A 21,846-nucleotide genomic window follows, 5' to 3' on the forward strand; every position below is an offset into this window, starting at 1 on the left:
GCATCAGGAATCAAGTATCAAAATCATAATTTATTCTTTCAGAATCTGCTACCCACAAGCAACATGTGATTATGATTGTGCTCTGGTTTAGACAATATTCTGAGCAAAATGAGCTTGAGACAGTGTCAGAAGAGATCATCTTAACAGAAAAGTTATTTTATTAGCCTAGCTAGGCTAGAAAGGTTTACAATCCAACAAGAGCAACTAAAACCATTGCTAAACAATTGTGTTCAGAGTGCAGGCAAGGTGTGGGCAGCTGGGACTCATCTAGCTACCTGAATTCTCACTATGTGAAGAAACTGACCAGGACTCTGCTTTAACCACTGCCTATGTATTGCTCTGGCACTGTAGGGTGCTTTGAAGGGTAGGCTGGAGCTGTTTCACCAGCATGTTCACAGGAGTGAGGCAGAGAGACTCTGCTGGGGTCCACATGCTGTCCTCCCACACAGCACATGTACTCCAAGGGCCAGTCAGGAGACAGCGTGCCAGGAAAGAAAACCAGCATGAAAGACAACAATTCTGCTTCACTGCTTGTTAAGAGCTGTACAAACCCAGCCAATATCAGCTAAAGAACAAAACGAGGAAAAAGAGAGGGTCAGCAAATCTTTGTAGCAGCTGCTTCTTATGGGGGTTCCGCACTGCCCTGTTTGCTCAGAGAGAAGCAGATTCCAGGATAAATGAAGGGACAGAGAGCAGTGCAAACTGGCAGTCTCACTGTCTGGAACACAGAGTGTGCACTAAGGACAGGGCTATGCCCCACAGTGGTGCTCAGCCAGCGGTGGCACTCAGGAGGAGCTGCTCTGCCAGTCATGCAGAGAGGACTGCAGCTCCGGCAATGAGCAACTGGGGTTCATTAGAGCTCACCACGCTGAACAGAAGTTAACTGTAACTCATGAAGAATCACACCAGGCCTGTCTGGTTCATGCAGATACTCACTGCCATGTAAAGGCAATTAGATATTAGCCATGAGCCAGACTGTGTGTACTGTCATGAATAAGCTTCAAAAATGAAAGAATAGCAAGGAACAAAGTTTTTCTTCTGAGGATTGGCTGACCCGTACTTATAAAAGGTACATTGGCACCAAAATCTCATTTAGAAGCCACACACTGCAGTTGATGAGGAGACATACACCTGAAATAGCTTTGAATTTTAACAGTGAGAATTACTGTTTTCCATTTTTTTCCCCCAGAATATTTCCAAACAGACTCACAATAAAAGATCCAGCTAAGATGTACCTACTGGCATGAAACAAGACTATACCAACTAATCAAAGTAGTTGACTGTCCATCTTCACAGCTTTTAATGTGATACAACTCTGGACACTGACAGCGTACAAAGAGATCAAGAACAGAAGGGCATAATAAGGACTACCTGGATTATACCAAATTTGCCTAGATGAGAACTTGTAGGACAGCATATGCAGAACATGACCTCTGCTCTTTATAATCTGCCTCAATCAGGCTTTCATTTAAATCTGCACGTTAAGGCACTATTTTGTATTTCTCAGTGCATGTGTGTAATATGAGCATGCTGAGAACTCACAGGTCAACCCATGAATGCCAATGCTTGTGTCCTTGTCCTTTGACAGCAGTACTTGTCAGCAACATTTCCCTGAAACACAGGTTCTTACCTCCCAGACAATATAACTCATTATAAATGTAATCAAAAGAAGTGAAAAACTCCAGAAAATCACATGCTAGTAACTAGTCAGAGCAATTTGAAAGAGCCTCAATTTAACTGGTTTGGTGCCTTAACCTGGTAAATAAATATAAGCGCAGCTTCCCTGAGAGCTTGAAGTAACTGCTTTACCCAGCCTGATTAGACTAGCCAAAGGCTTGTATAATTTATATTAACTTTTGGTTGAGATTGCTTTCATTCTCCCTACAATCCTGGTTCACCTGAGAAGGCACCATGTTCCTCCTGACTCATGGAGAGTTGTGTTCTATTGTGTAATTTGCTAGAACAGTGATTATGTGCAAGTGGGAGAATTTCACAAGCAAAATGTCTTGTCAGTGAAAATAGCAGCTTTACTCCTACATTCACTTAGCAGCAGGAGGCAGAAAGTATCCTGGGGTTTTTGAATTATTGCTGAAATGAACTCCAGATGCCTGCAGAAAGACTGCTAAATATATACCTAATTGCCAGTTTCTTTTGTCTTAGCCCTGCTGTTAAACACCCTTCAAACAACAGCATTTGATACGTTCTGAATTCTCCATGACCCCCTCTATGCACAAAGAAGTGCCCATGTGCCAAGGGGCAGCACAGCAGGGCCTGGGCAGTGACGTCCCTGCCAGCCTGTCTGGGGCATTCACCTTCCTGCGTGGGGGAAGTTTTCTTACAAATTACCGCCTTGCTTTTACATTACATTGTAATGCACACTGATTTTATACCTCTCAGCCTTTATGCTAGCAAAATTTGCATATTTATGTAATATTAATCAGGCACCAAATTTTGCTATTTTGAATTTTCAGCAAAGGAGAGCAAAGCTATACTTCCTGGCCTGCTGCCACTCCAGTGAGTCATCTTTGCTGACATGCAAACTAATAGAGCTGAAGATTTAGAATTGCTGTTTCATAGAGGAAAAGGATTTGGGAGACACAAGCTCATGTATGCCATGGCTCATCCCTGCCAACTCTGACTCCCACATGCATTGCCTACAGTACAGCTAGAACAATGAATCTGCCTCTGGCTTTATCTAAGGGTAGCCACCAGGAAGAGATGCACAGAATATTCTGAGCTGGAAGGGACCCACAAGGATCATCGAGTCCAACTCTTAAGTTTATGGCCCATACAGGGATTGACAAACATCAAGGCTTTGGTCTGGAAATAAAGGGTCTTTAAAAAATCAAAGAACATTTTTATACCACACTAAACTATTTGCATATTCAAATAAATAAATGTAATTTCCATTGATTAAGGGATACACTGGTTTGTGCTTGCATAGCTTTTTTTCACGGTAGGTGGCATAGGGCTATATCCTGGATTTGTGCTGGAAACAGTGTGGGTAATTTCAGGATGTTTCTGTTATTGCTGAGCAGTGCTCACACAGAGCAAAAGCATTTTCTGCTCCTCACACAGCCCTCAGTGAGGAGAATGGGGTGCACAAGGAGTTGGAAGGGGACACAGCTGGGACAGCTGCCCCCAGGGATACTCCACACCATGTGGTGTCGTGCTCAGCATACAAACCTGGGGGAAGAAGGAGGAAGGGGATCGTGTTCAGAGTGCTGGTGTTTGCATTTCCCAGGTCATCATTACAAATAGAGCCCTGCTGTCCTGGAGATGGCTGAACACCTGTCAGCCCACAGGAAGTGGTGGATGAAAGCCTTGTTTAGCTTTGCTTGTGTGCACAGCCCTTGCCTTAACCTATTGAACTGGTTTTATCTCAGCTCATGAGTTCTCTCCCTTCTACCCTCCTGATTCTCTCTCCCATCTCACTGGTGGGAAGGGAGTGAGCAGCTTCTTGGGGCTTTGTTGGCAGCTGGGGTTAAGCATGACAAGGCAGAGGGATCACCAGGGTCCCCACTCTGGTTGTGACAGGGAGCACACAGCACACTGCCAGCTGCTGCACTCCTGTCAATGGACAAGCCCTGGCTCACTCTTCTTTACTCTCTCCCTTCATGTATTTCTATATTGATAATACCCTTTTTGAGCTTTCTCTTTTCTGTGCTAAACCATCCTGCTGTCTCAACCTCTCCTCATGTGAGAGGTGCCCCAGTCCCCAGATCAGTCTCAGTGACTGCTGCTGGGCTGTCTCCAGTAGCTTTGTGCCTCTCTGCTGCTGGGAGGCCAGAGCTGCACAGTGCTCTGCACGTGGCCTCAGCAGGGCTGGCAGAAAGGCAGGGTCCCCTGTCTGAGCCCACCGCCCACCCCCTCCTAAGGCAGCCCAGGGTTCCAGCAGCCTTTGTTACCACGAGGGCACAGAACTGGCTCATGTTCACCCCAGTGTCCACTGGAACCCCCAGTTCCTGTGGTGCAAGGCTGCTTTTCTGGTGATCAGCCCCCAGAAAATACTGCTGCAGGGCTCTGCACTGCTTTTGCTGAACTTCTGAGGCTCCTGTTTGCTGTATCTCCAGCCTGTTGAGGTTCCTTCCCTTTGGATGGCAGCACAACCCTGTGGTGTGTCAGCCATTCCTCACAGGTGGAACATGCAAACTTGCTGAGGGTGCACTCTGCCCACTAATCCAGTCATTATGTAATTACAAGCCAGTAATTTCATCATAGAAGGTTATCAGGATGGGCAAGTATGATTTCCCCTTTGCAAACCCATCCAGTCCTCACCTGACTGAGCCCTCCCTTAAGCACAGTCCTATACTGCAGTCTCCAGCAGCAGAAATGCATTGGTGAAATTGGGTCTTCCCTCCATTTCTCAATATAAAACAGAAAACAGTGGTCAGGTGAAATCCTATGAGCAGGAATGCCACCATTTTTCCTATATGAGATCATGGAAGTAGAAAAACCAGCTTATTTCATTTACAGAAATTCAGAGAATGGCCCAGTTGGCTTCAAGGAAGGACTGAGGAAGAGAAGCAAAACTGTTTAAGAAAGAAAAAAAACACTCCTCAAAGAAAATAACAAATGTTTCTAAACATGCAGTCTGTGTGTCTATCCATTTTAATGTTTGTCATGTTTGTTCACCAACTCACAACACAGTAGGGACCAGGCATTATGACAATATCTTTGGAGCCATCAAACACTAAATGAGACTTCTACATCGTAGCGTTAAGCAGAGCTGATGACACAGCTCCCTAAGGGCATCTTGCTCTTACCCTGTTTGCATTAACAAAACCTCAAAGAGGTATCATTAGTGAGGTTTAGAAAGGAAATTGGAGTAGGGAGGTTGACATTGGCATCTGTAAATCCTCTGCATATAAGGAGCTCAGTGGTAATCTAAATGAACTCTAAAAAGGGTACAATTTCTGGCATTCTTGCTGCTTCCCAAAAACAAAAGTGTAATTTTTAATCTTCTGATGCAATGAAAGACCTCTCTTACTTGCCTAGAAAAACAGGTATCTGTGCTAGTTCTGTTTATAAGAAATAAAAGATTGAGAAAAGAGCCAAGGCCAACATCTTCTCTCAGCCCTCCTCATATATAGTGCACAGGATGCAGAAAAACTTTAATGCATTTTTACAATAAAGTACCTCCATGTGTTTCCTAATTAGCCATCTGCCCCCTGGATGAGAAGATCCCAGCTACAGAACCAAACATCTGTGCTCAGCCTGTGTGCATGCACGTCTGTGTACCCACAAGAGTGTGAGCACATGCAAGCAGCTGACTGACTGGGAAGATGTGAGATTGCAGTAAGAGCTGTGTAATTTCACACAAACCTAGAGAGAAGTGTTACACAGCTGCCCCAGGAACTCCAATTCAAAGGAGAGGTGGAAAAGGAGAGTCTGCAGTATCTCAATCTGCATGACAACAACATCCTTATTGCAGGTCAGATTTTACTTATTCCACTGTGTTTTCTTTAAGCTGAAAGTGCTCAGAAAGCATGCACTGAGAATATTCTAGCTTCAAGCTTAGCTGCTGGTCAGATTTTTTGGTGACTAATATTTTCATTTTCCTCTCCTTTCTTGCCAATACAACCAGCCACCTGCTAGTCTGAAGCTATGCTGTCTCCAGCCCACTTCCAGCTCAAAAGCAGCACAAGGCCCAGATGTTTCTCATTTAGCACACAGTAAACACAATGGCACTCTAGCAAACAGGCTGTTCCAGCACCTGGTTATGTCTGAAACTCTCCCTGGTGCTTTGGGAAAGAGAGTAACAGCAATGAATCGTTTTCAATTATAACATAGTTATTTCCAAGCTTGTTTGGTGCCTACAGCCTGAGGAAAACAATGTCCTTACTCACCATAAGGGATATATGCCAAGCCTACTGACAATGAAGACAACGGCAAACGTAAGGAACAGAAGGTCACTCAGTTTTTGACACTTGCAATAGTTTGCCATTTTGGCAGCCTGCAAAAGAAAAAGATTTCTTTTTACTTCCATGAGGACAACTCAATTCTCTTGTGCTGTGTATAAGCTGTAAGAAAAAGAAGAAATCAAATTTTTATGATATCGCTAACATTTTCACTGGGCCACCTGACAGTGATCTTGGAACTCCTCTCCACCAAGCAGCTGGAAATATCTTATTTGGAATAAAAACCAAATCAGACTACATAAAACTAGAGTATGTATTTAATTTATTTCCCACTCAATTTCATTTTTGAGATTGTAGAATTTCAGATTTGCAAAACTCTTCTAAACCTTTTATGGAACTCCAGTATGTTTATGGTGTCTTTGTCCCCAACTTCTTTACCTGCTTATCTTTCACCTTTCCAGTATGCTCCACTGGCATTTTCAGCATCCATCTACTTTCCATGTGCCCATTGCTCTCTGACCTTCTAGTAGCTGCTATATATAAACCTTGTCTCAATTCCTCCAGTACATCCCATGTACTACATTTTTCTGAAGCATCTCTTCTTCCTTTTCTGCCTAAACAGAATAGTTTCCACCTCAAAGATTATACCCCTCCCCTTCAAGTATTTTTCCAAGGCTCTCTTTTCAGCCTCTGCTTTCTAACTTGTTGTCTTATGTTTATATTTACATGCTTTTCTCACTTGTCTTCATGCAATCTTCTGACTCTTTCCCAGTGAAGGACTCACTAATTCATTACTCCTCTCTGAAACTGTTCATTAAAACACTGATCTTCCCAAAAGTTTCTTTACCCTTTTCCCCCCAAAGAAAATGGTATATAGGGAAGGAAGCTTGTTTTAACATGTCCGTGCTGCTTCCACAGTGTTAATGTGTGCAAGCAGTTAATTATTTCTTTAAAACAACATCTGCCTTGAGACAGGGCCAGTCTTTCTTCATGTTTTCTGTCAAAGGTATCCAGAGAATCCATTTAAGTCACTGGGAACTCTTTTGGGTCCACTTAAGCCACTGGGAACCCTTTCAAAGCTCCTTTCTGAGGGGACCTGCATCCAGCTCCCAGTGCCCTACAAGACACTTGTGCAGGCTTCCAGAGTACTAAGAAGGAGCAAAATTACTACAACCAGGCATACAGAATAGGATTCTGAATGCAGAATTCAAACCAGAGAAAGAGATAATCTCAATGCCAAAACCAAACCTGCACTTTTGGATGTTACCCAATTTCTGCAGTGTTCAACTAAAAACCTGAAGATTATTCCTCACTAAAGAAACCCAGTTAAGAAGCTCCCAGAATATAAGGAAAGCCATCACTGCTGTGAAGAAAACATAACCTTCTGAATCAGTCCTATTTTCTAGAGGTTTGAAGCAGTTTGAAGGAAATAGCCTAGTTTGAAGGAAAAGAGAACACTTTGGTGCCAACATACAAAGCAAAAGCATTACTAACTTCCTTGCTTTTCAGATGATGGAAAAATCAGTCCAGAAATTCTGGATGTATTTCCATGGTGGCAGTCTAAAAAACTGGTTTCTTAGTGCATGGGGCTGATATTACTATAGCAACTTGTAGTAGCATCATGCCATTTCTCAAAAACAGTACAGCTATTGGGACATTGGTTCTTAAATAACAAATTACAATAATGCTACACATTATAGTGATAAGGAAAGACTAGAAAAAGGGGAAATGAATATGTTGTTGTTGGATGGAACTTGGCCACCCAGGACAATAGAACACAATTTTCTGAATTTAAAACCATGACTACAACTGAGGAACACAGCAATACAAATTCTTGAAAATCCTACTATGGCTCTTCCATACTTCCAGATACCTTAAGACCTGTGGAAAAAAATATCACCTCCAATATTCCCATCAATGCACACTACATTTTGCAATGAGAATAACAAAAAATGGTGCTTCCCAGCTTTCCAGTGCATGTGTTTCATTATGAAATAGATGGAAAGAGTCTAGTGGCCTCCAGAAACAGCTTTTCATTTTTACAAATGTGTAATAGGTAACACAAGTCAGGTGCACAACTGACCCATCAGGGCAAGCCATTTAACCAACTTCTTGTGCAGTTTGATAGTTTTCCTCCTCTGCACTGACTTCCCCCTCAGTAATGTCAGCACTGTGCAAGAGTCCATCTCCTCTCATATGGCACCAGTGCTGTGACCCACTGCCCCAGCAGCATTTCCAGTCAAACCAGACTGAAAGAACTGACTAGAAAGACCACTCAAGTATGTGCCTCATGAGGAAGCATATCTGATCAATGTTTGCAACTGGTGAGAACACCAGCAATTCCTCTTTGTCTCAGTTAATGAACAGAGGGTAAAGTTTTAGCTAGCCTAGTACAGCTGCTCTCTAGTGTTTTTATAGTTCCACAGACACTGGTCTGATATAGAATAAACATCTTTAAGTATTTCTTTCTGGTGGTGAGAAAAGAGGAATGAAGAAAGTTTAGGTGAAGTCACAGCTAGCTATACACATTGCTAAAACAGAAAAATAAACTTGCAAAGATGTGATTATTTTTATCCCAAAAAAATCCATATTCTCTTTTGCTTTCTATCTCAGGCAGTCATGTGCTTTCTAGATCAAAAAAGTTTAAAAAATAAAGCCATTTTTACAGCACTACTGAATCAGAATGGCAGGATCTTGATTTTGCAATAGGTGACTCAGGCAGTAAGCCTGTATTCTTGCATAACAGCTATCCTTGCAGGTACTTGAATAAAAAACAATATCAGACAAAATAGTTATTAACTTCGGAGGAGAGTTCAGAGACAGCCAAATTCCAGCATGACCCAGAGCTCTCTAGCAACTGGTGCAGATAAAGCATGATAACACCTCTAAGCTGCCACTATGGAAGTTACAGACTATCTTGACTTAAAAGAATTTCAATCATCCCTTCTTCTCCAAATACACCTGCTGGTCCTGGGATCCAGAGGCATAGGAACCTGGAAAGCCAGAGGTCAGCTCCCTGGCCATGCCCAAATAAGCCACTAAATTGTCCAACAGCCTCTGCCCAGCAAAGCAGAGCAGAAACACACCGTGACACCTTGATTCTTTCAGAGACAGCATCACCGCTCCACACACCATGTCACAGGGGTTAAGAACCAGGTGAGACACTTTCACCACTTTGCCGATTTTGCAACTTCAGCTTTTGATTTTCCCATGCTGTATTTAGAATCTGCATGTAACCCTCCCTGGCATGCAATGCATTACCAGTCTCTGCTCTGTACAAGCAACATATCAAAGGAGAAACCAGTCTGAAATCAGAAATATGTGCTGCTACAAGTGCAAGATATTTAGGCAAGGAAATAGACTATATTAATCACCATTACCATCTTGAACTGGCTTAGGAAATACTTGTTCTGCATAGCAAAAAGGTTCTGCCTAGTGACAGGATGACACAGGAATGATCTCACCTCTAGGACAATATCAGCTGCATCATGGAGACACAAGATCAAGGTTCCTACTCGTGTCAGATTGGTCACGTATGAGAAGGTAATCAGGGTGACTGTTACAATGTGATGTGTAAACATGATTCCAAAGTCCTAGAGAAGCAGAAGCAAGGAAAAGACATAGAAAACAAAAAATACAATGAAGTAAACACTGATATTCTGTACTCACATACAAAAGTGGATGGCTTTTTCTTAAATCTAGCATTATATTTAAGTTATAAAAATATCTACTATATAAGTGTATTATACACCCTGCTCTATATTTCATTTAGATTGAATAAAATAATCATTGTATGTTAACCAAATGCAAAAAAATTATTGAAAGGTAGGCAATTACCACACTTCTCAGTTCATAGTAATTTAACCTAATAAAGTAAACATTTGCAGTTGAAGCTACTTTGAAAAGGCATATGTACATGCAAATCAAACTCCACTGTAGTTTCTATGCATCAAGTAACACATGATTATAACAATATGCATAACCAAGTGCCAAATAATTCACCATTCAGAAGAGAGCAAATAGCTACAATGGAAGGCACTAGTACACTAGGACAGCAGGCACCTGCCAAGAACAACTGGGAGAATCCCAGGTCCAGGCTTTTATTTGTTTGTTTTTAATCAAGGTGCTTTGTCTTCACACACTAACAGGGTCAGGCAGTCTTCAAGTGAGCTGGAGCATCTCTTCCTAACTGGTCCAATCCACTGCCTCCCAAATGATGCAGGCTAGCTGGTGTCCACACCAGTAACTCTCAGTTATTTGGCCACAAAGTAACTGTGACTATTGAAAAATCTGGGAGTGGAGGTGCTCCTAGAAGTAATGTCACAGATACTTGCCATGAGGCAGATAAAGCAGAGGGAGCAACCTGCCTGCCTGGCCTAGGCTCCCAGACTGATTAATGAGAGAACAGGACCTAATGAGACTCTTCTCAGCAGGCACTGAGTCAGTCAAAAATAATCTTCTTGGCATTTGCTGAACGACCTGCACAGCTTTGAGGAAGTGATATTAAAACCCTTAAGATCACAGGCAACATTTAACTGGGAAGTTTCTCTATGCACCAGATGTAAAATCTGTTGCACAGCTGCCAGCAGATCCAGTGGCTCTCATGCAGAGCTGTCAGAAAGGAGAGAGATCCAGACAGTCAAAAGGAGCAGTCCCTTCAGGCAGCCTGCTCACCAAGTGTATTGGGAGGAGGAATTTGGCTTTCTGGTGGCTTTTGTTGGCCAGTCCTGCTGAGCTGTGGTAGTCTTCAGCTAAGTGGCCCACAACAGAGAAAACCAAAACTGTGCCTTCAGAGGGGCAGCACCTGGTTTGCAAAGGAGCTGGAGGTACTTGTGTCGGGCAGGAGGGCCCTATGGAAAGTGCCACAAGCTCCAATTAACACAGGGCAGCTCTGGAAAAGCAGCAGCTCCAGCCCCTGACTGCACTGTCTGCTCAGTCCTGAGAAGCATTTCCTGCACAGCGTGCCCACAGCTCTCTTTGGGAATGCAGCAGGTACCACTGGTTTTAGGGATGTGCAGTGCCACTGCCTCCCAGCACCAGCACCTGCCTTCCCTGCAGTGTACACCTGCAGTCCATGGAAAAGCCTGCACCTTGGGCAGTCTCACTAACTGAGGAGGGACAGGACCTGCTCCCAGCCCATCATTATGTTTAATGCTATCAGGTGCTACAAGATCCTATTTCCTACTCCTCAGTAGGCACCACCAGTACCTCCAACACAGACAGAAGAAAGAGACAATTAAAAGCTGTTTCCCTTTCTGAGTGTCCTGAGGGAAAACAAGGGCTTGGCATCTCAGTCATTTCAGGAATTACAAACACACATATTAAGACCATTTCACCACTTCAAATAATAAAACCAGCAAAGTACCTACCTTATTCCATGGGATTACAAGTAAGCTACTATTATTGCTCTGTGGCCATACTGCAGTCTAGCTCTTTACCTCCTTCACCTGCAGGCACGATGGCACTGTTCTTAATTTCCCTTCCAAATGCAATTATGTTAGGACATAGGAAGTCTTAATGGGGCAAAAAGTCAAGTAGAAAATCTCTCTTGTTTTCACAGCTGACACATTCATGTTCTACAAATACTAGATTTCTAGTCCCTCTTGGATATTCTTCAAGGCATTCCTGACAATATGGATTATTCCTAAGAAATCCTAATGTTCTTGGGCAGCAGTCTTCTGCATTTCTGCATGACTCTTCTTAAAGAAATGCTGTCTGGGGAACTCCTGTAATAATGTTTCTTAAAAAAGACAGTTACTTGACTCTGCCACCTCTGAAAAAGAGGTGCTGGACTGATCTACAGAAAACTATTGGAAAAAAAGGAGTAATTATATAAATAAGACTGCTTTATTATTGGGATTGTTTCTTTCCTCTTTGTGACACTTTTTAAAGTCATTAATTGATACTATGCTCTGAAGATACTATGTGTTAGATTTTAGTTATACACAAGGGTATTGAACACATAGATACCAAGTGGTACCTGTGTTCCCTGTGTTCCCAGCTTACTCCAGCATTTTCACCCACATACAGTAGCAGTTGTACAGGAATGGGCTTCTTAATTTTTGTGGGGTTTTTTGGTTTTTTTTTTGTTAATGTATTTAAAATCACATGTATGTTTGTGAAAGGTGTTTATTTACAGAAGATTCATAGCCTCCAGCTGTAACTACTGGAAGATGTCATGTGCCTAGGTCAAGAAAATCTCTGGCTAAGATAGGAGAAAGAACCTATTCTAGACACCATCAGTGGGAAGAACACAGGGCAGACAGCAGAGAAACCCCATGGGTCCCACTTTTAGACAAGCCCTGTGGAATTAAGGCTTCTGCCACCCACATTTGTTTAACGTGTCACACTCACTGACTGAACTGCCAAGGGGCCAGGGAGCATTAGTGCCACTGAAGGGCAAAATATCAACTGTATGGCTTACATTACAGACCAACAAGGAAAGGGAAAGGTCTGCAAAACATATGCAATCTAAACTGCTTCCACTGAAACAAAAGAAATCAATTCTGTGTGTCTTTCATTGCCAAGAAAAGTCTCTTTGAAGAAAGAAATCTAGTATCCAAATTTAGCAAAATATAGTGTACATTTTCTACGATCAAAATTCAGTATTCAAGAAAATCAGCAACTACAGATCGTTTTATTCTTGGAATGAGTGGACTGTCATTTAAAAAAAAGAAAAAGTAAAACACAGAAGCTTTAGGAATTGCCAAATGCTTGGAAATAAAAGGTGTGAATACCTGGAAAGGTCTCCTAGACCTTCTACAAACCTGTTAAAACTCTGAGTACAAATTTAATACATTCCTTTAAATGTACCTGCCAAATATTTTTCTGTTAAACAATACATCAGGTATCCAGAAAGCATGTAAATAAGCCTCACTGCTTTTAAGGTTCATCAGGTGCTTTAGAAACTAACAAACTTCCATAATTACTTTTTTCAGTGTTTTAAAAAACAGGAGCATGGGAAGCTGGAAAAAGATGATAAAACACCAATTCATACTAGGTTTCAGTCTTTGAAAATGAACACCCTCAAGGGAGAATACCATTATTACAGCAATATAATAGATATTTACGAAGCTAAAAGCATGCCATTGTAAAACTGTAGAAGTTGCTACACAGTTCACTGACTTAATGCCAATAGTAGGTTTGTGCAGCAGCCTAGTTTGCTCACACCTCCAGTCAGGCAAAGACAATATGATGGAATTTTTAACACCTAAATAAAGATAAAAAAGTATTTGAAAGTCAAAAAAACTCAAAACTCTGGAAGTAATTTTTGAAGTCATCAGTTTGCTATCAGAGAAGAATAAAATGAAGATAGGAAACAGTAAGTACATTTCTCTTGATCTACAGTAAATAAAAGACCAGTTCTGGAGTTAGGCCAGTGCTGAGGGCTGCTGCTTCCAGCAAGGACACACTGCACCTCTCCTTCAGACAAACCCAACTACATGAAAAAAACCACTTGGCTGAATTCCTGCAGTGCTCAAAACTGCCTGGGCACTTCTGACTGTCCCAGAATACAACACAGCCACTGCTGCTGAATTTAAAGTATCTAAAATGATAACCAAGATTTAGATAAAAATATTCCTTTCACTGCAGCATGAAAACATCAGTGGCTTACTCAGGTTGAGAACTGTTAATCTGCTCCGTACAAGCCAATTGTGAAAAATTACAATAGCATCTGGTATTAGCTGGCAAGTTTCCTGCTTCCTGTTGAACAGATCCCTATTTCATGTGGGCACCATTCCACACATTGCATATGGGGTGCATTACATTTTTTTAAACTCAGCCTTCTTTTAAAAGAGAACTACTATGGTGTTGCAAGAACTGGCGTTTCTGTCAAGCTTGTACTCCTTTTTGCCAACTATTATAAGTCTCTAGTAGCAACATTTTTCAGCTCAGCGGGTTTCCTTGGCAGCTTGCACCCCAAACAGTTTTGCTGTGTGACACTAGGGCACAGCTGCATTTCTCCAATCTGATCTTCCTCGTTATCAATTCTGCTTCCACTACAAAAAGAGCTGTCTCCACAGTCCAAACCAGTGAGTGGTTTAATAGGTCATTTATAAATATGCCATCTCCCGCTGGGTGCTGATAATGGAAGGCTTTTGACTTGCTGTCATTGCACTGCAGATGTGCTCCTGCTCTCTGCTGGACACTGCCCATTCTCAGACAGAGCTGTGCTTGGGACACTGTTGGATCTGGTGCTCTGGGCTCAGGAGCTGTGGCTGGGGTGTCAACAGGCTGCTAGCAATTCACTTCCCCACCTCCAGGTCCCATCCTATTTCCACAGCAGGTTGCCCTAAGGTTTTTCTGATAACAAGTCATTTCTACGTAACTAAGAAACAGACTTGGCTCCTGCAGTGTAACATATTAGTCAATATTACTCTTGATTTAAATTAATCTCCACTATCATACAGCTCCCTTAAGCATTGTCTCTATCTCAGTTTGTGAAACAGGGAAGTTATATCCATTTCAAGCTCATGATTAATAGAATGTTTAGTATCTACAGACAATGCAAGCAAAGGATTTACATGTATTCATCATAAATTGGTTGTTTTATTTACATTTTATCCTCCAATATGGATTTAAATTTTGTGGATGCTTTCTTGAGATTTCTGCTTCTGGAATAATCTGGAAATCCAAATAGAGGAGTGTGTTTCTATATAGGTAGCTCTGGCATAGGACTCCTAGGAATACACTGTGGTTCTAAGTGACAGATGAGTTTATTCAGGTCATAATGCATCCTTCATTTACTCTTTTCAGAGTTATGCTCCTGCTAAAATTGTAATAAACAGGAATTTTTCCATTAGCATAGCCTACAATCATTTACTTAAATAACAGCTGAAGGAAGCACATAAAGATATTATAAAATGCTTTGAAATGTTTAAAAAAATTAATTTTGAAACATTAAAGCCCCTGCAAGAATAGCTCAATGGACTGTTATTACAGACTAACTGTTGTGCTGCTTGTTCTGCTGTGGACTAGGATCCTCCTTGGAGGAGAGAACTTGGAATATGGAACAGGTTGCAACTAATTCTGGAAAAATATTTTTATTTGGATAGAGTCTTGTTTTTTTTCATTAACAATTCTCTAATAGCAATGCTGAGCTACATGACTGGAAGGATAAAAATTAAATATAACATCACTTCTTAATATTAAATGTTTTTGCTGTCCTTTTGTAGAAAAATCTGAAAGCCCTCATAGATCTTACCTCACAAAGTGATAATGTGAATTTATGAGGCAGTCTTGCCCTTTTCTTGGTATTTCATTGTTTAACTCTTAAAAGAAGCAGCACATCTAACAGATACTACCTGTTCAATTCCACTCAAGTCACTCCATGAAAGCAGAAGGTTCTTTTGGCTTCTGCTATTTGCCCTTCAATATTTTCTCCAGGCTCTTCTTTCCATGTGCAGGAAAACCTCACATTACAGCAGCCAGGAGCAAAGTAAGACAATCACAGTTTCTCAGTGACGAATATCTGCAAGACTTGAACATTGGAAAGAACTGCATTTCCAGTTCACTGCACATGCAATGCAGCTACTCCTCAAGTAAAGAATTATATGCTAAAGCTTAAAGCTCTCTGTGTTTTTAGTCTTGTTGTTCTTACCTTTCTTTTGACATCAATGAATTGAGAAAACATTAAGGACCAGTAGAATGACAATTCAACTATGTAGTAGTAATGAAGGTCAGGCATCAGGGGCTGAAAGATGGAGATGAGAAAATGTTAATAGAGTCTAACTGACATTACAGGCAGCTGTGATCTATAGCAAGCATGTTTAATTGCAGGGGATTATTGAATTATACATAAGCATCCTATGTGAAGAAAGATGATGGTTGCCTCTTTCAAACTCTGATGGCTCTGGAAAAATAAAGCTCCCCAAGATACTCTCTTCTAATGCTTTAGCCCTGACAATACTGTAATACTAAAAATTAGGATATTGTCCATTTGGAACCCAGAGCAAACTAAATTCTGGGTATTCCTAAGTCTGTTTTGAAAGTTTACTTGAAAGATCTAGCTGTATATCAGTAATGTGGGTTTAAAGCATAGCAAAAAACCAATACTAGAGTGGACTAGAAAAAAAAGTAATGCTAGTATATAATCTGATCTGTTCATGATGAAAATGTGGGCTTTGAGCAGGGCTCTTCATAATAGAAATGCCTACTTTTCGCATTTTCTGGGCACATATTAACATTTGGAAAGAAGAAAATAAAATAAATTTATCCAAGTGTCTTGTCTGATATACAACATGCTTACAGAGTTGTTTAAAAATAAAAGAAATTTTAAAAAATCCACAACCAAAACCAGCCTGGGGTAACTTCAAAGAAGGTAACTGGTAGCACACATTAACACTTTGACCCTCAGCCTAGGAGAGCCCGTCCTAGGAGCTGCTCTAATTTAAATGTGCTTCCATGATAGTCACGCCTTCCATGGCAGCACAGACAGGGACACTGGCAAGGGAGAAACTCCTGAGGGCAATTCCCAAGGGATTAGATAAATCATCTCTAGAGCACCTTGCGCTGGCACAACTGTGCACCAAGCAGGGTATGAGCTGCTTCCATTGGCAAGAGGTATTTCAGTTGCACCTTTTATTCCCATTCCCTTTTGCAGCTGAAAGCCAGTCCTTGGATTCCCAGGAAATGTGCTATGGGTGTTAATTTAATATAGACATATGCTTATGCTTTATGAAAAATGTGTAACTCAACTAAAATCCATCCTTTAAATCCATCTCTTGGGCCAATATAACTCTTTTCTGAGTCAGAGAGATTGCCAACAGACTTTTGATTATGTGTAATTAAAAAGGGACAGAAAATAAGAGCTTGCAATGAACTGCAACTATTATACCCATTATTGCAAGGGAACTCTCTGGGGAAAACTTCTAGTAAAAAATGAAATTTTTTCAGCTGCTTTATTAACAAGAGCATTCATATTTCTAAAGCCATACTTAGTGATAGTGTAGGGCAATTCTAAAGATGTCACAGATTCCTTCTTGGATCAATAGTGTGTTTAACTTAGTTCAAATGTTACATTCCAGTTCTCCATAGACCTAACCTCAATAGGTTTAACCTGTGATTATGGCTGTGTCATCACCCAAATGATCCATTTGACTATGTCTGCAGTAAAGTACAGTTGGATTTCTGCAGTGCATTGTTCAGTAATTTACAAAGGAGTTGTAGCAAATAAAAGATTTGAAATTTTATCTAGTTGTGGAAAAAACCAACAGAACAAACTGAAACCCCAGTACTTAGGCCTGACTAGCACCTAGTAGATATTTTTATCTTTGAGACAGTGATTTTCATACGGACTTTATTTGACAATTTGCTTTATGTTGGGCCCTCACCACTACTAGAACAATATTAGATACAGTAATTTTACCTCCCACACTCTAAAAGTTGTAACCAACTTTTACATGACTTTGTTCTTCTGGTATGTCTGGTAAACATATGTTCTTCAATCAGTAAGCTTCACGGTCTTTTGCTTTCAGTCAACCTCTTCTTGCACGTAATAACACAAAAAAAGTAGGAAACCAGGCTGAGAGGCACCAGTGACTGTAGCTACATCAATCTAAGAAACAACTGCACCTGAAGTTTCTGAGGGATTAACTTTCAGCACTTCCCCCATTCAATTTCTGCTGCTGCTTCCCTACTGTTGTTCAGTCCACCCTCCATCTCCGGGTGGAATTTAAGTCATTATTTCTTCTGAGGCTACACGACCAAGTTCCCTCAACGTTTCTTGGATCAAGATTTCTGCTGAACTGTCTCCACTGAAGTATTTCCAACAGAGACACAACCTTCAAGAACAGCAGCATCCAAACACAGTTCTGCTCAGTCTCTGTTCTGTCAAGGGCTACTGACTGTCACAGGGATTCATGTGTCTTTGGGACAATTATCTTATTCACACTTTCCAGTCAGACAATTGCTTTTTTCCCCCCTTCCCTGCTCTTAGGGAAGGAAAAAAAAATACCCTATACATATAGGGTATGTATATATACATATCTATACAAACACATATATATTTACACCCTAAGTCAAATTCCTTAAACTGCAAACTCTTCTCTGGAGCTTTTAGAATTTAATGTGTGGAATTCAGGTGTGACAGCTATGTCCATCTTTCCCATCTTGAACTCAAGCAAGATGGGAATAATCTAGCAACGTTCTGAAATGCTGAGTAGCCCACTCACACAAACATACTGGCACAAAGCTCCACCATAACAAAACCAGAGCTCTGCAGAAGTGGCATGCTTGTTCTTAGACTGCACTGTAACTTTTACCTGATATGGATACCCGCTCCAGCACTGCCTGGTATTCCAGAGCCAGGGTGTCTGAAAGGAAGAAAAAGCAAAACAAAGGTCAGTACAGACCACTTTGTGATATGTTAAGTGTATATACTTAGTACTAAAGGACAAAAAAAAAAAAAAAACCAGCTTAGAATTTGCATTTTTTGATAGAGGCTATGAAACTCGAATACTTGATAGAGGTTTTGATAGAGGCTATGAAAACCAAAGTCAAGGAGACTTCTCAGAGTTTCAGAGCATGAATTAGAGCAATTTGCCTGTTTTTGTTGGTAGCCCATGATGTCACTTTTGCAAGAGTGCAGACTGAAAGTAACCCGCTCGTGTTTGGATGGTCAGATCTCACACTGTATTCTCAATAGCACAGGAAATTTTGACGTCAGCCAGCTCAAATGTTTCAAAGAAGATTCCTTGCATGTGCCATTATATATAGGCATTCTTCCATATAGGATCCACCCTTCATCTTTACATAGCCTTATCTACTCTCCATTCAAGTACAAAGGGGACAGAACACCATTATTCAGTCTCCTGGAATAAGGCAGCACACAGCTTACACTTGCAGCATTAAGTGCTTCCCCTAGACCACAGTTTTTAAAATAAATCCTCACTGCCTGAGAGGAGCCCTATCCTTGTTTTCACCATCAGGTGGAGCAGCTCAGCTCAGGCAAACCATAATATCAAACTCATCCAAAATACAATGGGTGAGCATCAAAGCAAGAAAACAGACACTAGGCAGAATGGTAAAGCCCCCAGGCTGAGAATCAGGCTAGGTAGGAAGGATTTTTGAATATGCCCTTTAATAAAAAGAAGACAATATAAAAATTTCACACCAATACCCCCAGTGCTCCTGAAATGACAAAGAATAGCTCCTACAGTAGCCTGAAAGGTGTGCCAGCATTTGAAGTAACAGACCTCCTAGAGTTTCTGATATGCCTCTCTCAAAGGTGCTGTAAGAATGCTTAAGTCCATCCAAACTTATCCTTCCCTCCATCAGAAATAACTTCTTCATGGAACCAATTAATTGGTTCTAAGGTCTCCACCGTATTTACTGTGCTATACAAGTTCCCCTCATTTCATGCAATAAAAAAAGTCTTTGGAAACAGCCACAGTATCTCTGCAAGACAATATAAAGAATTTAAAATATTTCTGTCTGACAGGTGCCTAAATTAGATCCACACAAATATTCTAGGATAATTCATAGTTTTAGCCAGGTTTGAAAAGCTGTAACTGTCTTTCATATCATATTCATCAAAAGATAAGAGATGCTTCCTACCCAATTATTTTGCTGCCTAAATTACAGGTCCTGGCAAAAAACCCATATTTTTCTCTTTCAAATATTATGACATCTTAAGCCTTCTTCATAGAGATGCTTGCTGCAGGAGCTACAGATACAGAGGTTTATGAGCAATTAAAATGCTGATTGCTAAATAAAATAGGCCTTTCTTGATGAACCTATAACCACAAAGCCCTACAGGGTATCACAACTGACAAATAATGTAATGCATGCATTAAGCCTCAAAGACCAATGCAGCAGAATATATGTCCCTTCTGAGCCAGACAAGGCTCAGAAAGCCATGCTGTCATCTCAGACAAAATGCTTCTGAGCAGCTGTTTGGAAACCTAATGGATCCTTTGTGGGCAAGAGCACTTAAAATGCCAGGGCTCCTGCAGCACCTTCTTACCCTTCTTAGCTCCCCAGTCTCCCTTCCCCATGACTTGCCTTGGCATCTCTGAGTTGCTGTTAATAGCTTTAGCAGCAGGGCACTTGGGTTATGCCTGTCTGGAGGGTTTTAGGGAAGAGGTGGAGGAAGAGCTTGGTTTAAGCACAACCTTCCTCTCTGACCTCCACAATGAGCACAGCCCTAGACTGCACTCAACACCTAAATGTAATCCACGGTTACAGTTGGACCAAGAAACATCTTATTTAGACCTCTGTGAGCCTCACAACTGTGCAATACTGTGTAGAGGCTTCAGTAGGAAGCAACAACCTAAAAAAAGCTCACAGAATCTGCAGAGTGAGACCTAGACCCAGCAGTGAAAGGTGGATTAATCATAAGGGACCTAATACTGACATTCCAGGGCTCAAGTGAGTCCTGTGTGTGCTGCTAGGACAAGTCTGCAAACTTCCTCAGAACAGGCAAGGTCTCTGTGAAGCAGAGCACAGTTCTGCCTGAAAATCCCATGTTGGATGAGAAGAAAAGGTCAGTGACTTGGCCTCACAACAAACCCTTTTCTGATGAACATAAATGCACACTTCTCTTTTTGCTGCCTGCTGAATACCCAGTTTTCATTTCACTTCCTATTCTTGGTATATGTCTGCAGAAGAGAGGGACATGAGGGGATTGGAGAAGAGAGGAAAAACAAAGATCCTGATAAAAAAGAGCCTCCCCCCTTAAGCTGGAAACAGAATACTAAAAACTTCAGTACCAATTATGCAAGGAGCACCAGCCCTACAATGCTGACAGCCTGCCTTACAGAACATAAAGGAGCTCAGATGGAAGATGAAGTTTTACCACACTTAGGGGCAGTGCACAATTGAATACAATGTCAGTGACAGAGGATGTAAACAGCTGTTCAATCTGTTGAGATTTACAGTATTAAGGAACAAATCACCTTAATTTCCTTACAGGAATATCTGCTAAAAACTCCATCAAATCTCTCTCCATCTCTGTGATTAGACAGAGTAATTTTAAAGAATTCCTTCAGAAACAAAAAACCTTCTCTTGAGACAAGGAAATGGCTGAGGATTTTAGGGAAAAAAACCCTAAAAAATCCTTCCAAAGTTACCTGTGATGTTTGCATGCTTAGCCAGAAGCTTTGGGTTGTTTTGTATCCATTGCCTCATTCACTTATCTCTAGAGAAAGCATCTAATTGGCCCCTGGCTTTTAGAAAGCCCCAAGAAGTTAAAATCTCCAGGTCTTGCTCAAAATGCTGCTAGTATCTAGTTTGTGAAAGGTCAATTGTGATAGTAAATGATGGGGGAAAAATAAGCAGTACAATAAAAAACTTCCTGTTTATCACAAAAGAGCTGTCATGCACCTGATTTAGTAATGACTATGAGGTCATGGTGTAGCTCTCAAAGGGGTTTTTCCAAAATTCTTAGGTAAGTAAGAAAAATCTTCTGATTTTTTCATTAAAAAAGAAATCTGGCTGCTGTTTTTACCAGAATCCAGCATGTAAAAATCCAGAAATATCAAGACAGAATCCCCACATTTTACTAGAGTCAATTTATGTTCAAAACACATTTCAAATCAAAATAAGACACCCTTAGTCCAAAAAGAAAAGATGTAAAGTTGCTTTTCAAATTAGATAGTTTTTGAAACTGTAGAACAAAACCAGCAAAATACAGAGCATTCACTGTGTACATGATCACTACTCTGCCAAGATTTTTATCTGTCTTTGTTAAAGCATTTGAATACAATTTTGTATCAATTGTTACAAGCAATATTAAGAGGACTGGAAATAAGCACTATTCATTACAGTCAAGGTAATATATACTTTCAGCAAAGCTCTACTGATCTCATTTTTTGGGGCTGATATAGGCAAATATGCCAAAGATGTCTCACGACATTCGTACCTACATTCACCAAGTTAGAGCAGGTCCTTGCTTTGCTCTTCACAGAAACAAGTGGTACAAAGTAAGGCCAGAAGATTTCCTCTTGACCAGCTCTCACTTAGCCCCAAAATGCTCTGTGCAATT

At 41.0% G+C, this 21,846-nt stretch overlaps 1 protein-coding gene across 1 annotated transcript in view; it reads right to left on the reverse strand.

Moving 5' to 3' along the window:
* The window catches only part of CERS6 (ceramide synthase 6), a 93,084-nt gene that overhangs the window by 12,058 nt on the left and 59,180 nt on the right, over nucleotides 1–21,846 (reverse strand). The window contains exons 5-8 of the mRNA XM_054277989.1: nucleotides 18,125–18,175; nucleotides 15,463–15,555; nucleotides 9,326–9,454; nucleotides 5,850–5,956 (exon numbers count right to left, since the gene is read on the reverse strand). Of these exons, the coding sequence (XP_054133964.1) occupies nucleotides 5,850–5,956; nucleotides 9,326–9,454; nucleotides 15,463–15,555; nucleotides 18,125–18,175 (380 nt within the window). The remainder of the gene's footprint in view (nucleotides 1–5,849; nucleotides 5,957–9,325; nucleotides 9,455–15,462; nucleotides 15,556–18,124; nucleotides 18,176–21,846) is intronic.

This window comes from Melozone crissalis, unplaced genomic scaffold (assembly GCF_028551555.1).
Source record: "Melozone crissalis strain CALT ecotype California unplaced genomic scaffold, PUWL_Pcris_2 ptg000023l_1, whole genome shotgun sequence".
Taxonomy (NCBI): Eukaryota; Metazoa; Chordata; class Aves; order Passeriformes; family Passerellidae; genus Melozone; species Melozone crissalis.